Raw genomic sequence first — 19,850 nt, forward strand, 5'->3', positions numbered from 1 at the left:
GGCACCGGGAGACTCATGTGTGTCACGGGGAGGGCGCAGAGACCAGTGTCGGCGTGGCAGCTGGATCCGCGATGGCGCGTGGCACGGGGAGGGCGCGGGGACCAGCGTCAGCGTGGCAGCTGGATCCGCGATGGCGCATGGAACGGGGAGGGCATGGGGACCAGCGTCGGCGTGGCAGCTGGATCCACGATGGCGCATGGCACGGGGAGGGCACGGGGACCAGCATCGGCGTGGCAGCTGGATCCGCGATGGCGCATGGCACAGGGAGGGCGCGGGGACCAGCATCGGCCTGGCAGCTGGATCCGTGACGGCGTGTGGCACGGGGAGGGCGCGGGGACCAGCGTCGGCATGGCAGATGGATCCGTGATGGTGCATGTCACGGGGAGGGTGCTGGGACCAGCGTTGGCGTGCCAGATGGATCCGCGATGGTGCGTGGCACGGGGACCAGCGTTGGCATGGCAGACGGATCTGTGATGGTGCGTGGCACGGGGACCAGCGTCGGCATGGCAGACGGATCTGTGATGGTGCGTGGTACGGGGACCAGCGTCGGCATGGCAGACGGATCTGCAATGGTGCGTGGCATGGGGAGGGTGTGGGGTGTAGCAGCACCTGGCATGGTGAGAAGGCACAGCTGGCCATGGCTGGACCCGCAGAACACAGATCCGTGGCTTGTTTTCCTGCCCATCACACACAGCGCGCTGGGAGCGCTGCCCGCTGGCTGGGAGTCATGCGTGTGGCACCGGCACCATGGGCAGCTAGCTACTGAGGGCATGAACCTGCTGCAGGCCAGAGACGAGAGCCCACATGGAGTAGATCAGTCCCTGCTGTTCCCATCTCACTATGTAGGGGGGGCTGTATGTGTGGGGCCCCAACCTCTAACATCACCCTCAGTGTGGGGATGGGGAGACCCCCGTTATCGTGGGGGTGGGAGGTGTTAGGTGAACCCCGATCAGCGGGGACTCCTGCTGCTCAGTAGCTGACTGGGGGAGGGGGCATCTGTCATTAGCTTGCCAGGATCCCCTGCTCTGCTTGGGGTCCCTACCCCACATGGCCAGCAGAGAGCTGAGACTGGAGGGGAGAGATTCTGCCAGCCCTGGGCTGCAATGTCACAAGTGGCTGGGGAAGGGCCTGCCTGGATTACCACGGGTCACTCATTACCCAGCAGCGGGGTGGGACTCATTAGCCCGCAGGAATCCAGGCGACACTGAACTGCAAGCAGAGAACTGGGAAGTTATCTGGAGGGAGGGGGTGTAAGAACTGGCTCCAGGGCCAGGGACTGGAGAACTGGGGAGCGGGGAGGAATAGCTGGGGTTTATATGGCACTGCCCCTTCTATTCTGCCCACCCCCACCCCTTGCTCCCCCAACCCTTGGCCTGCTTTGACTCCCCTATCCCTGTGGATGCTGCACAGACTCCTCAACAAGACAGGGGTTCCCATTGCCATGGGCACTGCTCAGACCCCCCCATCACACTGGGTGCTGCACAAGCACAGAGTTAGAGACACTCCCTGCTCCAAAAACCTTCCCAGTCTGGACAGACGGAGTCTCCCATTACTGGGGAAACCGAGGCTCAACGAGCCTCAGCAACCGGAGTGCCTCACCTGCCAGTCCTTCATGTCCTGCCCTCGGCCTGGCTTTGCCAGCTGTGTTGCGGGGCCGATGGCCATTGCGCGTTGTGTCCCGTCTCTTGCCCCTTTGTGACCAGGCCCCACAAGCCATGTGTGGGGTGGGGTGGGGGCAGGGATCACATTTCCTATTAAATGTCTCAGGGATACTGAAGGTCTTTGTTATTTTCTGTTGATCACAAAAGTTCTGTCCCACCCCTGCCTGCAGGACTCTGTGGTGGCACTTTGGACATGGGGCCTTCTCCCCTGGAAGCACCCAGCTCTGGGAGTCCCGTGACTGCAGAGACTCTGACAAATCCATTCAGACATCACTTCTCACCCACCGGGCAGTGAGGAATACAGCTGAGAAAGGTGCCCCATTGGGTCTCTTCTGTGTTTGTCAAGCACCCCCCCACAGACTAGTTAAAAGGGGCATTTGTCATCTGTAGCACGTGACGTCTCCAGTAAAAGGATGTTCTGCTACTGGGTGCAGGCCCTGCTGCCCCATCCCGTTACAGTGGGACCTCCTCAAGGAGAATCCCCAATGGCCGTATGGGGCATATGACACATGGATCGGTGTGATGTCTACTGTCTGGCCAACTACTGCAAAATCTGGGGCAGGGGGTGGTCGGCCCAGAACTACATTTCCCACAGTGCATTGCAATAACATGCAGCGCAATACCTCCTGGGAGTTCAAACCTTTTATTCCCTTCAACCCATGGGGTGGTAGTGATGTGTCTCAAACTACATTTCCCATGGTGCCCTGGGCTGAGTGGGCAGGATAAGCACAATGTATGCTGGGAGTTGTAGTCTAATTGCCACCCCCAGGCATTGTGAGAGGGAACTGAGGATTTAGGACAGCGTTTCCCATGGTACATTGCTGCTGAGTCTGAATGGCGGGCACAGCTGTATAGATACGGGATCTGCTGGGAGCTGACCTCGCGTTGCTGCATGGGGATGGAAAGGGAGCTGGGGCTGCATATCCCAGGATGCACTGAGTCTCTCCTACCTAGGCAATGCCTTCAGGGAGATGTAGTCCTTCCCCTGCTAAGTGGTACACAGGACTACAACTCCCACAGTGCATTGCGAAATTGCTGGCCACCGTCCCCTAGCTGCAATGCCTGCTGGGAACTGTAGTCCCCCTATGTTGTCTGTGGCTGGAGTTGCATGGCGCTTCCCTCTGCAGACTCCATGCTCCATGGTGCCCTGGGGCCAGTGCGTGCCTGGTGGGAATCGTAGTCATTTAATTCCATCTTTCATGCGACAGGAAGAGAGAAGCTGGGGCCACCTATGCCAGGCTACAGGGTGTCGTTCCTAGTGGAGCAATGCCTTCTGGGAGCTGAAGTTTTCTCCCCTTCCTGCAGGTCAGAGAGGACTACAACTCCCATGGTGCATTGAAGATGAGCCCTCACCCCATGGACTCCAATCCCCATGATGCAACGGGGTCTCTCTCTGAGGCTTTGTAGCGCCAATGCCTGCTGGGAGCTATTATTCATTCCATGTTGCGCTCCTCCCCGCCTGGACTCCATCCCCCAGGGAGTCCCGCGGCCGGGCCAGGAGCGGAACCGCAATGCCTGATGGGGGCTGTAGTCCCCGCCCCGCTTTGGCCAAGGGGCGCCACCCCCATCCGGACTCCATTTCCCAGGGAGCCCCACGGCCGGCCCGGGCAGTAAGCGGAGCCGTAACGCTTGCTGGGAACTGTAGTCCCGGCCCTGCTGCGGCCGATGGGCACCGCCCCCGCCCGGACTCCATCCCCCATGGTGCCCCGCGGCCGGGCCGGGCTGTTATTGCGGCGGCCCCGCCCCCCGGGCCAGGTCCCCCCCCCCCAGCGGTTAAAGATGGCGGCGGCGGCGGCTGCGGCGGGAGGCGGTAGCTCCGCCTGGGCCCGGGGCCGCTTCCCCGGGCGGCCGGGCGGGGGCCGCCCCTTGCCCCGGGCCGGGCTGCGCGCGCGCCTGCCCCTGCGCGGCGGGTCCAGCGGGGACGGGCCCGGCCTGGGGGACCCGGCGCTTCGGAGCCTTCTGGGCCTGGGCTGGAGCCTGCGCCGCCTGCGGGGCCTGCTGGGCGGGGGCAGCAGCGAGGAGGAGCCGGTGAGCGGCGGGGCGGGGCGGGAGAGCGGCCGAGCTGGGGCAAGGGGAGGGCATCGCGGAGGAGATGAGCCGGGCTGGGGGAGGGACGTGGGGGGACCCTGGGGGCAGGGGGTGTGAGCTGAGCCCCCCAGAGTGGGGGGGGTGAGGTTGTGGGTTGGGGGGCTGGGGGAGGGACGTGGGGAGATCCTGGGGGCGGCTGTGGGGAGAGGCTGGGGGTATTGCTGGGGGGATGTGCCATGTTGGGGGATGTTATGGGGCAGTAGGAGGTGGAGCTGGGGCGTGGCTGGGACCTTGGGGTGCTGCTGGGGCAGGGGGTGTGAGCTGAGCCCCCCAGAGTGGGGGGGTGAGGTTGGGGGGCTGGGACCCTAGGGCTGAGGGGGGACTGAATAGTTTCTGGAGGAACTGGGAAGCATAGGGAGAAGCTGCCGAGGGCATCCCTGTGGGGAAAGGAGCTGGGGCCCCAGAGCTGGAGGTGTGGGAAAGGTTGAGGGGTGGGAGATCATGGAGGGTCTGTGAGGCTGGGGCAGGGGGCATCTTGGGGGTGAGCTAGGTGACCTGTGGGGGTGGGTCCCTGTGGGAGGGGTATGTGTGGGTGCTGCTGGGAGAGGGGAAAGTGAGGGGGCTTGGTGGACTCTATACGGCTGGCTTGAGAGGGCCCCTATGTGGGGCTTGGGCAGTGTTGGGGTTCTTCTTGGGGGTAGGGGTTGCTGTTTGTGGGGCTAAGGCGTTGTGGGGTGCACCTCCCCAATGTGTAGAGGGGTTTAGTTGCTGCATGATAGGAGGTGGTACCTGGCCAGGGGAACCCATCCTGAAGTTCTGGGTGCCCCCTTGCCTGAACAGTTCTGTCGGGCTGGGGTGGGGCAGACGAGGGTTGTTGGGGAGGAGCCCTCCCCCACATGGTGTGCGTTGGGCAGCAGGAGGCACACATACTGCCCATCTCACCCTGGCTGACTGTAGCCGGCACTGGGCTCAGCTCATCCTGGCTTTTCTGTGCCCCTCTCTGGAGTTTGGCTTCAGATTCTGGGCAGTAACTGGCAATGCCAACCCCAGCAGCTTCCTGACCTGCCCCGGGCTTGGCACCACTTGGAGCCCTCCCTGCACAGTCAGGTGGAAAATCGCTGTGATCCAGACAGCATCTGCCCTGGAGTCGGATTTTGTTCCTTGCCTGCCCCCATCTCAGTGCATGGGCCCCTCTTTGTGGGCACATACAGATGGTCTCCCTCTCCAAGTGGGCCTGTGTGCAGTGAGGGGTGGGAGGTTCCCCTATCCTGAGGAACCCCTGTGAACTGTAAGATGCTGGGGCTAATGGCCGGCAAGGTGCCTTTTTCGGGAGCGGGGTGAGTGTCTGGCCCCAGCGTTCCCACCTCGTGTTGTCATGCCCCATGCTCCTGCCGAGGGCTAGTATGGCCCGGGTGGGCTCTCACTGTGGGCAGGCTGGCTGGTTTGGCTCTGACCTGGCCTCCACGTGCAGTGCGGCGTTGAGAGCCCTGCTGGCCGCAGTCTTGCACGTGGGGCAAGAGCTGGAATTGGGAGTCGAACCCCCTGATTAGGGAACAGGCGGTTGGAGCACTGGCACTCTGGAGACCTGGGGTCCAGCCCCGGCTCTGTCACTGGCTTGCTCCCCCTCCATACCTCAGTTTCCCCACCTTTCTAAGGGGGCTGGTGACTCTGCCCTCTTTGGAAAGGAATTGAAGTTCATGGATGGAGCTGTGGGACTGGCCTAGCACATGGGGGTCCCGGCCTGAACAGGCCCTTCTTTGCTAGATGCTGAACATGCTGATCTCTGCCCTGGAGCAGGAGTCATCACTCTTGTGGCTCTCCGTGTCCACTGGGCCAGGGAACTTGCCTTTCCTGTTTGGAGAGGAAAGCTCTGCGTCTCGCCTGGTCAGGGCACTCCTGGAGCCCGGCCTTGGAGAGAGGTGCCAGCCTTGCTCAAGTGGGCAGCATTTGGGGCTGGTGAGGGCAGGCAGCTGGCAGGGATCCCACAAGGTGGGAGGGGTCAGCGCTGGATCAGCCTGCCCTGCAGAATGGCTTGTCTGTCTTCTGTGGGTATGGGGGAGCTGGGTGCCCCCAGCCCATGGGCCTCGGGTTGCCCAGTTGCAGGGGCCTGCGGACAGGGGAGTGAAGCTGTCTTCTGCAGGGGTTGCTGAGAGATGAGACCCCTGACTTGTCTGGGAGGTGCAGACTCCAGCAAAGGCGCTTGGGATAAAGCCACTACAGACTTGGGGCCTGAGGGGAAAGGTGCCATGACCCATTTCTTTCCCATTGAGCCAGCCAGTCCCTGCCCTGGGGCCTGCTCAGAGCTGGAGCCCCTAGAGGAAAAGCTCCCCTGCTCTGTTCCCTGCTCCCACTATTTCTTGGCTCCATTTCACTGCAGTTCTGCCAGTGTAAGGTTGCTGGTTCCTGACCTAGCCGGGGATCTTTCAAGGGGCATGTGGAGGTGGCCACCAGTCTCCTGCCCCACCAGCAGAGGGCCTGGTTCTGTTTCCCCCCCCGGGGTGGAGTTACCCATGTACCGGCAGGTGGTGTGGTCTCTTGGCACCCAACCCGAGGAGTTTGTCCAGTCGTAGCTTGGCCTTGCGCTCCTGTTGCCCAGTGAAACGCTGGGCTCATCTGACCTCAGGCAGGACCCGGCTCTTCCCCAGCACACAGGTGAATGTTGTCAGTGCTCTCTGCTGCTTGGGGTGGCATGTGGAGAGGGAGAGTCTGGTGGTATGAGCCTGCGTGATTGTGGCGTGGACCCAGCAGTCCCCATGCTGTGCGCCCTTGAGCTGGCAAAGCAGCCCACTGTGAAGTGCCCACAACGGAGGGGCAGCACCGGCTGACTGGCAGAGAGGAGGGGGCACTGCTGTGCAAGGTTCACACCCCAGGGCTGCTTCTAGCTTCTCAACTTACCTAACTGCTGGGGCTAGTTGAGCTGAAGCGTGTTATGCTGGGATGGCTCGTCCAGCACTGAGATGCCGCCACCTCTGGGGCGGGGCAGCTGGAGAACAACCACACATAACTACATGAGGATGCATTGTCCAGCACTGGACAATGAGATGCAGCCACCTGTGGGGGACACTGGGAAACAGCCACACAGGGATGACTCATCTGGCGCTGAGGGGGAACAGTCTCATTGCCCCTGCTGATATGTTGCTGCTTCTGGGGTGGAGTAGCTGGTGCGGCTACACGATGGTAACACGCTCATGTCTTTGGGTGCCTTCCATGCTCCACTGTGAAGGCAGCTGTATCTATCGCTGGGCAAGCCTCCCTGTGTGGTGTGTTGTATGCAGCTGTTCCCTAGCTGCTCCACCCTAGAGGCGGCTGCATCTCGGTGCTGGGGAAGCGTAATCTGTTAAGGTCCTTGCTATCCTTTGGGGCATCTATCAAAGCTGCTAGGGAATGGGCAACATTTCTCTTTAGGCAGAGTATTCTCCCATCCCCATGGTTAGTTGTGTCCCCCCAGCACCTCCTGATCCCACATGGTCCTGGGTACAGTGGCATGGCAGCCGGTGTGTGCACAGCTAGGGGCAATGTGCCACCAATTCCCAGATTCCGTGTGTGACCTTGTCCAGTGCTGCATCTCTCTGTGCCTCAGTTTCCCCCATATGCAGGGGGATTGCACACTGGCTGGGGCAGGGCTGTCTCTGGGCGTTCAAGGAGCACTGATTGTGCCTGTTGCGAGGATCCTATGGGCCGCGTCTCAGTGTGCAGTTAGGAAGCTGGGTGAGCCTGTGCAGGTGCAGCAGGAAGCCAGCGAGCCGAAGTTACTTAGTGGTTAATGCTGGGTGGGCTCCACTGCCTGCCCCATTCGGGGGTTGCTGGGAGCACAGCAGCTGGGTCCAGCGGTGGGCTGCTGGAGGAGGGATTGGTCCCAGTGGCCTGTCCAGGCCTCAGCCTGGTACGATCCTGCTGGCAATGAATGAGGCACCTGCCCCATCTGGTAGCTTGAGGGAAGTCTGTGCCCCTGTGACGGGGAGCCCCCCACCCTATAGCTGTAGCATGGAGCTGACTGGGCTCATCTTGTCCCCCCATGCTGGCCTGACAGTGCCCCAGTGGCTCTTCCTGATCCTTCACTGTCCCATGGTGGGGCTGTGCCAGCCTCCCCATCTGGGCGCTTGCTTCCAACTGTGTGGCATGTCAGTAGTGGGGCCTGGGGAGGTGGTGTGGGTGGGACAGCTGCTGGGTCGGTGGGGCCTAAGGAGTGTGGGCATGGCCACCGCTAGTTCCTCCGAATAGGTGTGTTGGATGGGGTCTAGGGGATATGGGTGGGGATATCCTGGGGGGAAATGGGAGGGTGGGACCTGAGCCTATGCATGGGCCCAGCTCGGTTCTGCTTGGAATAGGTCTGTGTAGCAAGGAGGGGCTGGAGCTTGGTACCCTCCATCTAACCACAACCCCTTTCTGTCCCCCCCCCCCCCCTTGCAGGAAGAGTTCCAGGGCTTCCCTCCTGATGAACCTGTCTCCCAGAGTTCCTTGCGTGCCGCCCTGCGCTCCCAGAGAGGTGAGGGCACTGGCCAGCCTGACCCCATACGGCCTGACTCCAGCTCTGGGGAGGTGTCAGTACTGGCGTCCCATGTCCCCAGCCTCCGGTCACATCTCCTGTGCTGTGCTTCTTCACGGGGCCCTTGGGGTTCCCCAGCCCCCTCGACCTGGCACCGCAGCCCAGGGGCCTGGCTGTCTCTGCCTGCAGCGGGACTGCTGCCTGGATGCTACCTCCATTCCGCAGGGCTCAGCCTCACAGCACGAGGCCTTGCGTGAACTCCGATCTTGTGCATTATAACAGTGTCTCTTGGGGGGAGGGAAAATAGCTCCCCCTACCTACCGCCATAGAGTGGGCCCAGTTGCACCAGCCATAGCTCATGCCTGCAGGGGACAGGGAATTGTTGTGTCCCCCCCCCCCCCCGTGTAAATGCAGCGGGGTCTAGGTGCCAGCTTCTCCTAGCAGAGTTAACGTGGGTGTGGCTGTAGATAAACTGAGACTGCTCCCCACTGTGAACGTGCTTCTCTTCTGCCTGAAACTGCTTGGCCACATAAGCTTCCGGCGGTGCCCAGGGCGCTTGGTCAGGGCGAGGGCCCCTCCTGGGGATGCAGTGCTGGCTCCAGCCAGTGAACGTGGGAGTCACTTTGTCCAGTGCCCACAGCCCCTCTGCCAGTACCAGCTTTCTGGCTCTGTGTTTGCAGCATGTTTCCAACATGGAAGGGGAGGGAGAGATGTGTGGTGGGGGGGTGGCTGGGAGGAGAGATGCTGGACATGCTGGGGCTCTGCTGCTGGCTCCTGGTGTCACCCTGAGCAGCTCACTGCTTCTCCCTGGGCTTCAGTTTCTCCATCTGTGAAATGGGGATAATCCACCTCTGGCTGTTCAGACTCAGCTCTTTAAGCAGGGCCTGTCTCTCGCTGTGTCTGTGCAGCGCCCAGCACAGGGGAGCCCTGATCTCAGTGGGCAGGGACTGTCTCTGTGTGTCTGGGCCCCCCCCGGAATTGGAGGCCTGGGATGGAGTTGCTAGCTGGCTGACCGGTGTGCGGTGGTGCATGGGTGGAGTCTCAAGTCCAACCCCCCGGTTCACCTCCCTCTCATTTCTCGTTGCAGGTGTGTTGCCCCAAGCCAGCAGCAGGAAGAGGGACGTGTCCTTGCTTGCGGTCCCCTCCAAGGCACCGGCCAGGCCGAGGAAGGGCGAGGCCCAGCGGGAGCGCATGGTCAGGGCCCTGGCTGAGCTGCTCCAGAGATCTAGGCCCCCGCCAGCCAAGCCCCCTCCAGGCGCCAGCCCCACTCAAGCCACCAGGACGCCTCCCAAGCAGGACCCAGGGCCCTCTGAGCTCATGCCCCCTTCCCCATCCCCCAGCAGCCCCCCAAGGGGGAAGAGCCATGACCCCATGGTGCCCCACCGGCCACGGGGCCGCCCTCGCGGCTCCTTCAAGAAGAAGCCGGGAGCCCCTCAGCGGGATGCCAAGGCTCCCAGCGCTGCCCCAGCGCCCCCCAGGAAGAGCCAGCAGCCAGCCTCAGGTGCCAGACTGAGCTCCCGGAGGAAGGGCCCTGGGTGTGGGCGGAAGAAATTGCCCCTGCTGCTCAAGTTTGTCTCCAAAGCAAAACGGCTGAAGTCCGGGCGGGTGGTGGTGGCCCGTGCCAGGCTAAAGCCCTCCGTGGGCAGGAAGCAGGGCAGCAAGAGGAGAAAGAGCAGCCCACCAAGGAGGGGTGATGTTTTGCCTGGGGACTCCCCCACTCCCTCTGCCCCTCCTCCAGAGCAGCTGCCTCATGAGGCACCAGCTGAGCCAGCCTCTCTGACCCAAGCCCGGTGGAAGCGACGGAGACGGGCGCAGGGGCTGTCCCGGCGCGAGGGCGCTGTGGAGGAGAGGCCGCTGTCGCCCCCGTGTCCGGCCCAGGCAGAGGAGGAGTCAGCTGCCCCGGCCTCCATCGCCCAGTCCACGCGGGCACAGTGTCTTAAGCGGGGGCGGGGCCGGCCACCCCTCACCCCCAGTCAGCGGGCTGAGCGGGTGGCGGCTGCCCAGCGGGAGGGTGCTGGCACGGTGGGCGAGGAGGCCCCTGGGCACAAAGCCACCTTCCTGAAGAACATCCGCCAGTTCATCATGCCTGTGGTGAGCGCCCGCTCCTGCCGCCTCATCCGTCCTCCCCGGCGCTTCATGGACGAGCCCCCCCGACGAGCCCCCCGGGCCAAGGCCGCTGAAATGGAGGGGCTGCCCTGTGGGGAGCCCCCAGCCCCAGAGCAAGCCCCTGGCCAGGAGGTGGCACCTGGCCAGCCCCCCCGCTCACCTGATGAGTATCCCTCCCCCGTCTCATCACCCCCTCCTTCCCCGGGCCTCTCACCCCCAGCCTCCCCTCTCCCCAGCCTCCCCGGCAAGCGGCGCTCTATCCTGCGGGAGCCCACCTTCCGCTGGACCTCCCTCAGCACCTCGCCACCTCTGCCCCCCGAGGCAGGCAAGTCCCTCTTCCAGCTGCCCCCCGAGGAGCCCCACCTCTTCCCGGCGGGCCCCCTCCTTGCCCCCTCCCCGCTGGGCAGGCGGCCCCCGCTGCTCCGGGCCCCTCAGTTCACCCCCAGCGAGGCTCACCTGAAGATTTATGAGTCGCTAACAGTGTCGCCTGAGGAGCCAGAGCCCGTGTGCCTCAGCGAGGCCGGGAAGGACCCCCCACTGTCCCCTGTGCCCCGGCCAGAGCCCCCTGCCCCCCACTATGAGCCCGTGATGACCCGCAGTGGCAAGCGGCTGCTGGGTCGAACCAACCACCTGACCCTGCCCCTCTTTGGAGAGCCCCCCCAGCACCTGCCTGTCCCCCTGGACACGGAGCTGATCAAGATGGAGGACGTGGACGTGCCAGGCGTGGTGCGTAAAGTGGCCATCCGCCGAGTGGCCTCACTGGCCAGCCATGAGTCCGAGGAGGAGGAGGGCTCAGGGTGCGAGGCCGAGGAGCAGGGAGCTGTGGCGCCTGCCCAGGAGGAAGCAGCACCGGCTGCACAGCCAGCCCAGCTGTCGGGCATGGACAAAGTCTACAGTCTGCTGACTCGCGCCAAGGTGCAGCTCTTCAAAATCGACCAGCAGCAGCTGCTCAGATTGGCCCCGGTGAGACAGAGCCCCCTGTTCGGGGGCGGCACTGGATGACTGGGGGATGGGTGGGTGGGGGCTGCATATGCTAACCTGTCAGTCTGCCTTAATAACAGTACTTCCTGTGAGGCCAGGAGGTGGGGTTGGGAGCCAGGACTCCTGGGTTCTCTTCTCAGCTCTGGGAGGGGAGTGGGGTCAAGTGGTTAATGCAGGCGGTGCTGGGAGCCAGGACTTCTGATTTCTTCTTCAAATGCTTGCTCATGTCCGTTCCAGTATGGGTGTGCGCGTGTCACATGCACTGTCACTGTACGGCTTTTTGCCCCCTAATCACTAGTAGTATCTGTTGGGTAGACTCTGGTGGTGCCCCCTGGAGTGGTGCCTCCATGGTGCAGTTGGTAGACACCTGCTGTCTCCTCAGTTGTTTCTTTCTGTCTAGAACGATCTCTCTTGCCCAGCAATAGATCCGCTCATGGGGGTCTTTCTGTAAATAGATTCTAGATACGTGTAAATAGTTTGTTAGCGTAAGCATAGCACTAGTTAGTTTTTCTAGTGAGCACCCAGTCTGGCCCTAGGGCAGAGTTCAAACAGTGCGCAGAATGCCAGGCACAGGCCAGTTAGTGACCCTCACACGCACTGCTTGAAGTGCCTGGGAGAGGGTCTTATCCAGGGTAAGTGCCAGATCTGTAGGAACTTCAAACCAAGAACCCAAAACGAGAGAGAATCTATTGAAGTTCCTACTTATGGAGGCGGCACTCTGTCCTGCTTGAGAGCGGTGACTGGACCCAGCATTGAGCACTCCCTTTCCAGGTGCGCGCTGCTGCCGGTTGGCTCCCCGGCATGCTTCTCTGGCACTCAAGAAATCTGCACCGATGACACAGCACTGTTCCCATCACTGGGACCAAAAAGAAGTCTGATTAGGGGCACTGGGGGATGAGTGAGCTGTGGTGAACCACTGTAACCACCTGGTGGGGTGGGGGACCTGTCAAGTCCGGTACCGAGGAGCTCCCCATGTGGGGTGATCCAAGAAGAGGACACAAAACTGGCAGCAACAGAGGTGTATGGGGCAGCGCAAAATCTCTTACCTCTCCAGGTAGCGCTATCTCCAAACTGGGGGCCCACAAGGGACAAGACAGGCACCGCAGGGCCCAGCCTTAAGAGGGCAATCCCCAGTCCTGGACAAGCGCGTGAAGATGGTGGTGCACCACCCTTCATTTTGCTCGTCGTTGGGAGACTCGGCACCCAGGCCATGCTTGCAGCAGCAACGCCTTGCCTAGATGCCGGTCTCATGCCTGGCATCCGGCCAGCAGTTGCAGCACCGCTTCCTATCAAGGCAAAGTCATTTGGCGCCATCTTGGTCACCTAGAAGCCGGTCCTTGAGCTGTAAATCTCAGGCAAAGTCATGTGCCTTGCGAGGGACCGGATCTTGGGCAGATCATAGCCCCCACGGATGTGGCCCAGGGACTTGTCCCACTATCATAGGGTACTAGTCAATGGCAGATGCTGGGCCCTTTGGCTGCATGTGGTCCAGGGCTCCCATGGAGGATGCTCCTTTTCGGCACTGTCAGAGAAAAGGGCACCCCCTCCATCCCTGTCGGAAAGAGGATTGGTTCCTGGGGCAGCAATCGGGGGTCCTCAAGCCACACTGGCAGTTCACATGCTGTTCTCACTGGCACTGAACTTTTGTCTTTCGGGTTTTTTTAACACCTCTGAAAGACAAAAGTTTTGTTGTTCAGTTGCCAATGTAGACATAGCCTAGGGCAGGATTTGAAGGCATGACTGAAGAGGGCAGGGCCATAGCCAAGACATCCATGTAGCCGGCCCTAGACACGAATGCAGTGGCCTGGGTGATGGCTACTGAAGTTGTAATGAGAAGTTCCTGGCTTTGCTCGTTGGGCCTCCCCCATGAAGTCCAGCAGACTGTTCAGGACCTCCCATTCAAAGGGCAGTCCTGATGCCCAGCTGCACAGCCTGAAAGATTCAAGGGTGACCTGGAAATCATTGGACTGTCCCATCCTGGAAACCTTATAAGCCGCAGCCCATGGGCCGTTTTTACCAGTCCCTCTAGCGGCAGGACTTCAGGCGACAGAGCAATAGGGGTTTCAGGAAGAGACCAGCCTCAATGTCTGTGCACACGAAACAACCATCAGGCAACAGACAAAGCTTTTGAGGGGGCACCTGAGGACGGCACCAGCCCAGTACCTGGATCTTGACCTTATGTTTGTGGACCATTGTCCCACTTTTACCAGGTGTGGGCCAACATCACATCCAACTGGTGGGTGCTCTGCATGGCAAAAGTGGGATACGCCTTTTAGTTTTTCTTCCCCCATCCCTCTTCAGGGACCCTTCTCACTAAAATCTCCTGGCCCAGGAGGTGCAGTTGCTCCTAAGGGTGGGGGCAGTGGTGGAGGTCCCCTGATCCCAAACTCCAGTAGGGATCTCAGATCTATCCTAGACCTCAGAAACTTTAACAAGTTCTTAAAGAAGTTGAAGTTCCGCATGGTTTCCCTGGATCCAGGGCGCTGGTATGCCGCCCTTGACCTATAGCTCTCTTCTGGGGCCACAGAGATACTTTCAGTGTGTGATAAACCGGAACCACTGTCAGTTCATAGTTCTGCCCCCCGGCCTCGCAGCTGTCCCAGGAGTGTTCACAGAATGCATGGTAGTGGGAGCAGCGTCTTCAGGAGGAGAGGCGTGCCAGTCTGTTCCGACCTGGATAAGGGCTGGTGAGAGGTCGGTCCAAGGCGCTAGTGGAACAACCTGGGGAAATTGTTCTGTCCACTTTGAAGAGCCTGGGACTCCTGATTAATAATATAAGCAGAAGTCCACCTTGATGCCCTTCCAGAGGGTAGAACTCATAGGAGCAATCCTTGACATGACTGAAGCAAGGGTCTCCCTACCGGAGAGCTGCTTTCAGGGCCATCTCAGCCCTCATACCAGGCCAGATAGCATACTCCACTACTACAGCCAGGAGCTGCCTAAAGCTCCTGGGGCACATGGCCTCCTGCACTCACTGTGGTGCAGTGTGCATGTCTCAGACTCCACCCTCTGCAGGTGTTGTTGTCGTCAGTGTACATTACCGGGTGTCACCCACTAGACAGAGTGGTCGCTCTTCCCCAAGACGATGCTCGACGCCCTTCGGTGGTGGCTGGATCAAGACACTCTGTGTGCTGGCGTTTCCTTAGCAAGGCCCGCACCAGCGGTAGAGCTGGTCACAGATGCCCCAGATATGGGATGGGAGCCCACCTGGGGCCTCTCAGGACACAGGGTCTCTGGACAAAGGAGGAGGTTTGCTGCATATCATTATCAGGGAGTGAAGGGCAGTGCACCTTGCCTGCCAAGCATTCTGCCACAAGGGCAGATGTGCGTCAGTCCTCACAGACACCGCAGCAATGTTCTACGTAAACAAGCAAAGGGGAATCCTGTCCTCTCCCCTGTGCCTAAGGTGTTGAAACTCTGGGACTACAGCTTAGCCCACTCTGTTCACCTGTAAGCTGCTTAGCTTTCAGGCTCGCAGACCACCTGAGCAGGTCTTTCACCAGTGATCTCTGGCTGGATGTCCTGGAGGCTATTATCCAGAAGTGGCAGGAAGATAGCCTGCCACTTTTCCCCAGGTCGATCTGTCTACAACCAGAAGCAATAGGAAATAACCCAGTTCTGCTCATACCTGGGCCACAGCCTGGTCTCTCTCTGACACGTTCCATCTGCTATAGGTTCCTTATATGCCTTTCCTCCCACACCGTCATCCACAAAGCGCTCCTCAGGGTCAAAAGGGACAAAGCCCATGTGATTCTCCTAGTACTGGCATGCCCATGCCAGCATTGATTCACAACCTTGCTGGACCTCTTGATAGGTTCCCCAGTCGGTCTCCCAATGTGGCCGGATCTGATCTCCCAGGGCCAAGGCCTCATGCAGTCTCTGCACTTTCTTCGTGGCTGAGCGAAATGGAGCTGGGCTGTTTGGGACTGGTCCAAGTGGTCCTTATGGGCAGTCGGCCAGAACGGCTTATCTAACATAATGGAAAAGGTTCTCACTCTGGTCACTTCAGAACAGGGTCCCCCTTCTGGAGGCCACACTCCCCTTTAGCCTGGATACCTGCTCCATCTGAAGGGGGAAGGCCTGGCGGTCTCTTCCATCAGAGTCCCCTGGGTGGCAATGCTGGCATTCCCCCTCTGGTGAACGGCAGATCAGTTTTCTCCAACTCCATTAGCCCTCGGCTCTTAAAGAGCTGTGAGCACCTGTATTCGCAGCCTCTGCTTCCCTGGGATCTCAACGGGGTCACTGTTTGAGCCACTATCAGCATGTCCCTTGATTGATTTATTCTGGTTGACCATCTTTCTGGTGGCCATCACTTTGGCCAGAAGGGTGTCAGATCCGGCCTTTCACCTCTGAGCTGCCCTACATGGTCGTCTTCAGGGTCAAAGTCTGTGTGTGTCCTCACCCAGCCTTCCTTCTGAAAGTGGTCTCCCATTTCCACAATAGTCAGGACATCTTCCGGTGTTCTGTCTTAAACCTCATGCTAATAAGCATGAACAGAGGCTGCACTCTCTGGACGTTAGACACAGGGCCGGCTCTACCGTTTTTGCAGGCCCAAGCAAAAAAAAATAAATAAAATAAAGCCATTCGGACTGTGCTGCCCCAAGAATGGATGGAATGCCGCCCCTTAGCATGTGCTGCCACAGGCACGTGCTTCCTGCGTTGGTGCCTGGAGCCGGCCCTGTTCAGACGTGCTCAGGCCTTTTACATGGAAAGGACCAGACCTTTTTGAAAGTCCACCCAGTTATTCATTGCTGTTGCAGAAAGGACGAAAGGCAGCGTGGTCTTGGCATGGAGGATCTGCTGGATAATGTCCTGCATCTGCACGTGCTATGGCCTGGCGAAGGTGGCTCCCCCACACTTAACAGCACACTCCACACGGTCACACGCCTCACCAGCGGCATTCGTATCTCATGCTCTGGCTGTAGATATCTGCAAGGTGGCGACTTGGTCCTCTGTCCACAAGTTCGTGGGCACTTTGCCCTTACCCCGCAGGCGAGGAACGATGCAGCCTTCGGGGCAGTGCTCCTTCACTCCGTCTCTCTGGAATGCGGGGGAGTCCCCTGTGTTGGGATGGCCATGAGCAAGCACTCCAAGAAGAAGAGATGGTTACTAACCCTTCTGTAACTCGTTCTTCAAGATGTGTTGCTCACGTCCATCCCCCATCCCGCCCACCTGCCCCTCTGTCGAAGTTGCTGGCGAGAAGGAACTGAGAAGGCAGCAGGTGCCTATCTACCGTGTCATGGAGATGCTACTCCACGGGGCACCAGAGCCCAGATGATGGATATCACTAGGGGGGGAAAAAGTCTTTCAGCCACGATGCGCGCACACCCATGCTGGAATGGGCGTGAGCAAGCACTCGAAGAACCACCATTACGGGAAGGTTAGTAATTGTCTTTCTCCCCAGCTCTCTGAGGGGGAGTGGATACGAGTAGTTAGAGAAGGGTGTGGGAGGCTGGGTTCTGTCCCTAACTTTGGGAGGGGGAATAAGTAGGGGGGGGCGGGTCTGGGAGTCAGGACTCCTGGGTTCTGTCTGCAGCTCTGGAAGGAGAGTGGCCTCTATTAGAGCATGGGTGACGGGGGTGAAGCTGGGAGCTAGGACTCCTGGGTTCTATCCACGGCTCTAGGAATCCTGGCTCCCAGCCCCTTGCTTTAACCCACTAGATCCCATTCCTTTCCCAGTGTAGGGGAGAGAACCCAGCAGTGCTGGGTACCCGATGCCTTAACCAAGCTCACCCACGCCCCAGAGCCAGGGAAAGGGGTGGGGGGCTGGGTCCCTGTAGCTCTGGCTGTGCTGTCACAGCCGCATCCGTCTGTCTCCTGCCTGCAGCCATCACCCAACGTCAAATCGGAGGAGAGTGCAGAGGCTGTGCCAGGGGAGGCTGAGCCGGAGCTGGCTAGCACGGACAGGAACAAGACAAGGAAACTGGTATGCTGGGCTGAGACCTGGATCACTGCTGCTGGGGAGGGGTGGGGTGGGCACAGCGATGGGGGGAGGATATATTTTCTCCAGCCCTGCTCTGTACACTCCCTCCCAGTGGTTGGGGAGCAGGGCAGCCTCTTGGCCCTGTGGTGCTCCCTGCAGGAGGGCATCTCTTCCCCTGGCACCTACTCTGTCATGATGTCCCCGCAGGGCCAGGAGTCTCCAGTGCAGGGCCCCCGGATCAAGCATGTGTGCCGGCATGCGGCTGTGGCGCTGGGCCAGTCACGTGCCATGGTGCCCGAGGACGTGCCCCGCCTGAGCGCCCTGCCCCTGCGTGAGCGGGAGGAGATCGCTGCCTCACCGGTCGCCGAGGGTGAGTATATGGAGGCAGTGCCCACTCCTCTGGGGCAGAGCTGGGGCACGACCATCAGTGCTGGCCTTGAGGTGGCGCCAGGGAGTGCTGGGCTGCGTTGTGGGAGGGAGTGTCAGTGAGGGGCGGGTGGGGGCTGCACTATGGGATGGCTTGGCAGGGTGTGTCATGCTGCGGAGGTGCAGTGGCAGGTCTCCAGGAAGGGGCTGCACTATGGGGTGGCTTGGCAGGGTGTGTCATGCTGCATGGGCGGAGTGGGAGGCCTTTTGGGGGGGGGGGGCTGCTGTGCTATGGGATGGCTTGGCAAGGGGGGGGCTGCTGCAGGGGCAGGGTGGGAGGGCTTGCAGGGGGGCGCTGGGGTACAGGGTGCTGTCCTGCAGGCAGCTCTATGCCCCACAGGGTGGGTCCGGGGTGCCCCATGGTAACCCCCCTGCCGTCTCCCCCACAGAGACCTCCTCGGCCTCAGAGAGTGAGGGCGGGCGAGCACGACGAGGGAAGGTGGAGCCAGTGACAGTGAAAGCCCCACCCCCCGTGCGCCGCCCCACCCCCCACCACCATCACTCAGGCAAGAAGAATCGCATGACCCGCTGCGGCAAGTGCAAGGGCTGCCTGAAACTGCAGGACTGCGGGACCTGCGTCAACTGTCTGGACAAGCCCAAGTTCGGGGGACCCAACACCAAGAAACAGTGCTGTGTGTGAGTGTCCCCGGGTGGGGGCAGGGCACCCAGCTGCCAGCCTGGCTTTGGCCAGGGAGTGGGGCGTGATGGTTAGAGCGGGGAGCTGGGGGCCAGGACTCCTGCCTCTTTCCCTCCCCCCAAACTGTGCCCTCATGTGGCTTAAGGCAAATCATGTCACCTGCTGGAGCTTCCTGTATACCCCCCTCCCCCCAGCTCCCCCTAAAGCACTGTGTGAGTGCCCTCGCTCCTCTGCTAGCTCCCTTCACCTCACAGGGGATGGACGAACCCCCCCCCCAGCTCCCCCTAAAGCACTGTGTGAGTGCCCTCGCTCCTCTGCCAGCTCCCTTCACGTCACAGGTGATGGACGAACCCCCCCCAGCTCCCCTAAAGCACTGTGTGAGTGCCCTCGCTCCTCTGCTAGCTCCCTTCACGTCACAGGGGATGGACGAACCCCCCCCCCGAGCTCCCCCTAAAGCACTGTGTGAGTGCCCTCGCTCATCTGCCAGCTCCCTTCACGTCACAGGTGATGGACGAACCCCCCCCCCGAGCTCCCCCTAAAGCACTGTGTGAGTGCCCTCGCTCCTCTGCTAGCTCCCTTCACGTCACAGGGGATGGACGAACCCCCCCCAGCTCCCCCTAAAGCACTGTGTGAGTGCCCTCGCTCCTCTGCTAGCTCCCTTCACGTCACAGGGGATGGACGAACCCCCCCCCCGAGCTCCCCCTAAAGCACTGTGTGAGTGCCCTCGCTCCTCTGCCAGCTCCCTTCACCTCACAGGTGATGGACGAACCCCCCCCCCGAGCTCCCCCTAAAGCACTGTGTGAGTGCCCTCGCTCCTCTGCCAGCTCCCTTCACGTCACAGGTGATGGATGAACCCACCCCCGAGCTCCCCCTAAAGCACTGTGTGAGTGCCCTCGCTCCTCTGCCAGCTCCCTTCACCTCACAGGTGATGGACGAACCCCCCCCCCGAGCTCCCCCTAAAGCACTGTGTGAGTGCCCTCGCTCCTCTGCCAGCTCCCTTCACGTCACAGGTGATGGATGAACCCACCCCCGAGCTCCCCCTAAAGCACCGTGTGAGTGCCCTCGCTCCTCTGCTAGCGCCCTTCACGTCACAGGGGATGGACGAACCCCCCCCCAGCTCCCCCTAAAGCACTGTGTGAGTGCCCTCGCTCCTCTGCTAGCTCCCTTCACGTCACAGGTGATGGACGAACCCCCCCCCCGAGCTCCCCCTAAAGCACTGTGAGTGCCCTCTCTCCTCTGCTTGCCCCCTTCACGTCACAGGGGATGGACGAACCCCCCCCCCCAGCTCCCCCTAAAGCACTGTGTGAGTGCCCTCGCTCCTCTGCTAGCTCCCTTCACGTCACAGGTGATGGACGAACCTCCCCCCAGCTCCCCCTAAAGCACTGTGTGAGTGCCCTCGCTCCTCTGCTAGCTCCCTTCACGTCACAGGGGATGGACGAACCCCCCCCCCAGCTCCCCCTAAAGCACTGTGTGAGTGCCCTCGCTCCTCTGCTAGCTCCCTTCACGTCACAGGGGATGGACGAACCCCCCCCAGCTCCCCCTAAAGCACTGTGTGAGTGCCCTCGCTCCTCTGCTAGCTCCCTTCACGTCACAGGGGATGGA

The 19,850-nt window shown here is 60.9% G+C and overlaps 1 protein-coding gene across 3 annotated transcripts in view; it reads left to right on the forward strand.

The window, feature by feature from the left end:
• Positions 1–3,584: 3,584 nt before the first annotated feature.
• Positions 3,585–19,850, forward strand: part of LOC115640371 (histone-lysine N-methyltransferase 2B-like) — a 41,988-nt gene continuing 25,722 nt past the window's right edge. For 2 of the 3 annotated variants that reach the window (XM_030543104.1, XM_030543103.1), the window contains exons 1-6: positions 3,585–3,689; positions 8,100–8,175; positions 9,263–11,244; positions 17,090–17,188; positions 17,393–17,555; positions 18,001–18,247. In XM_030543104.1, coding sequence (XP_030398964.1) covers positions 9,367–11,244; positions 17,090–17,188; positions 17,393–17,555; positions 18,001–18,247 — 2,387 coding nt within the window. In that variant the 5' untranslated portion in view covers positions 3,585–3,689; positions 8,100–8,175; positions 9,263–9,366. The remainder of the gene's footprint in view (positions 3,690–8,099; positions 8,176–9,262; positions 11,245–17,089; positions 17,189–17,392; positions 17,556–18,000; positions 18,248–19,850) is intronic. The other variant, XM_030543102.1, reaches the window with a different exon arrangement.

Source organism: Gopherus evgoodei, unplaced genomic scaffold (assembly GCF_007399415.2).
Source record: "Gopherus evgoodei ecotype Sinaloan lineage unplaced genomic scaffold, rGopEvg1_v1.p scaffold_31_arrow_ctg1, whole genome shotgun sequence".
Classification (NCBI taxonomy): Eukaryota; Metazoa; Chordata; order Testudines; family Testudinidae; genus Gopherus; species Gopherus evgoodei.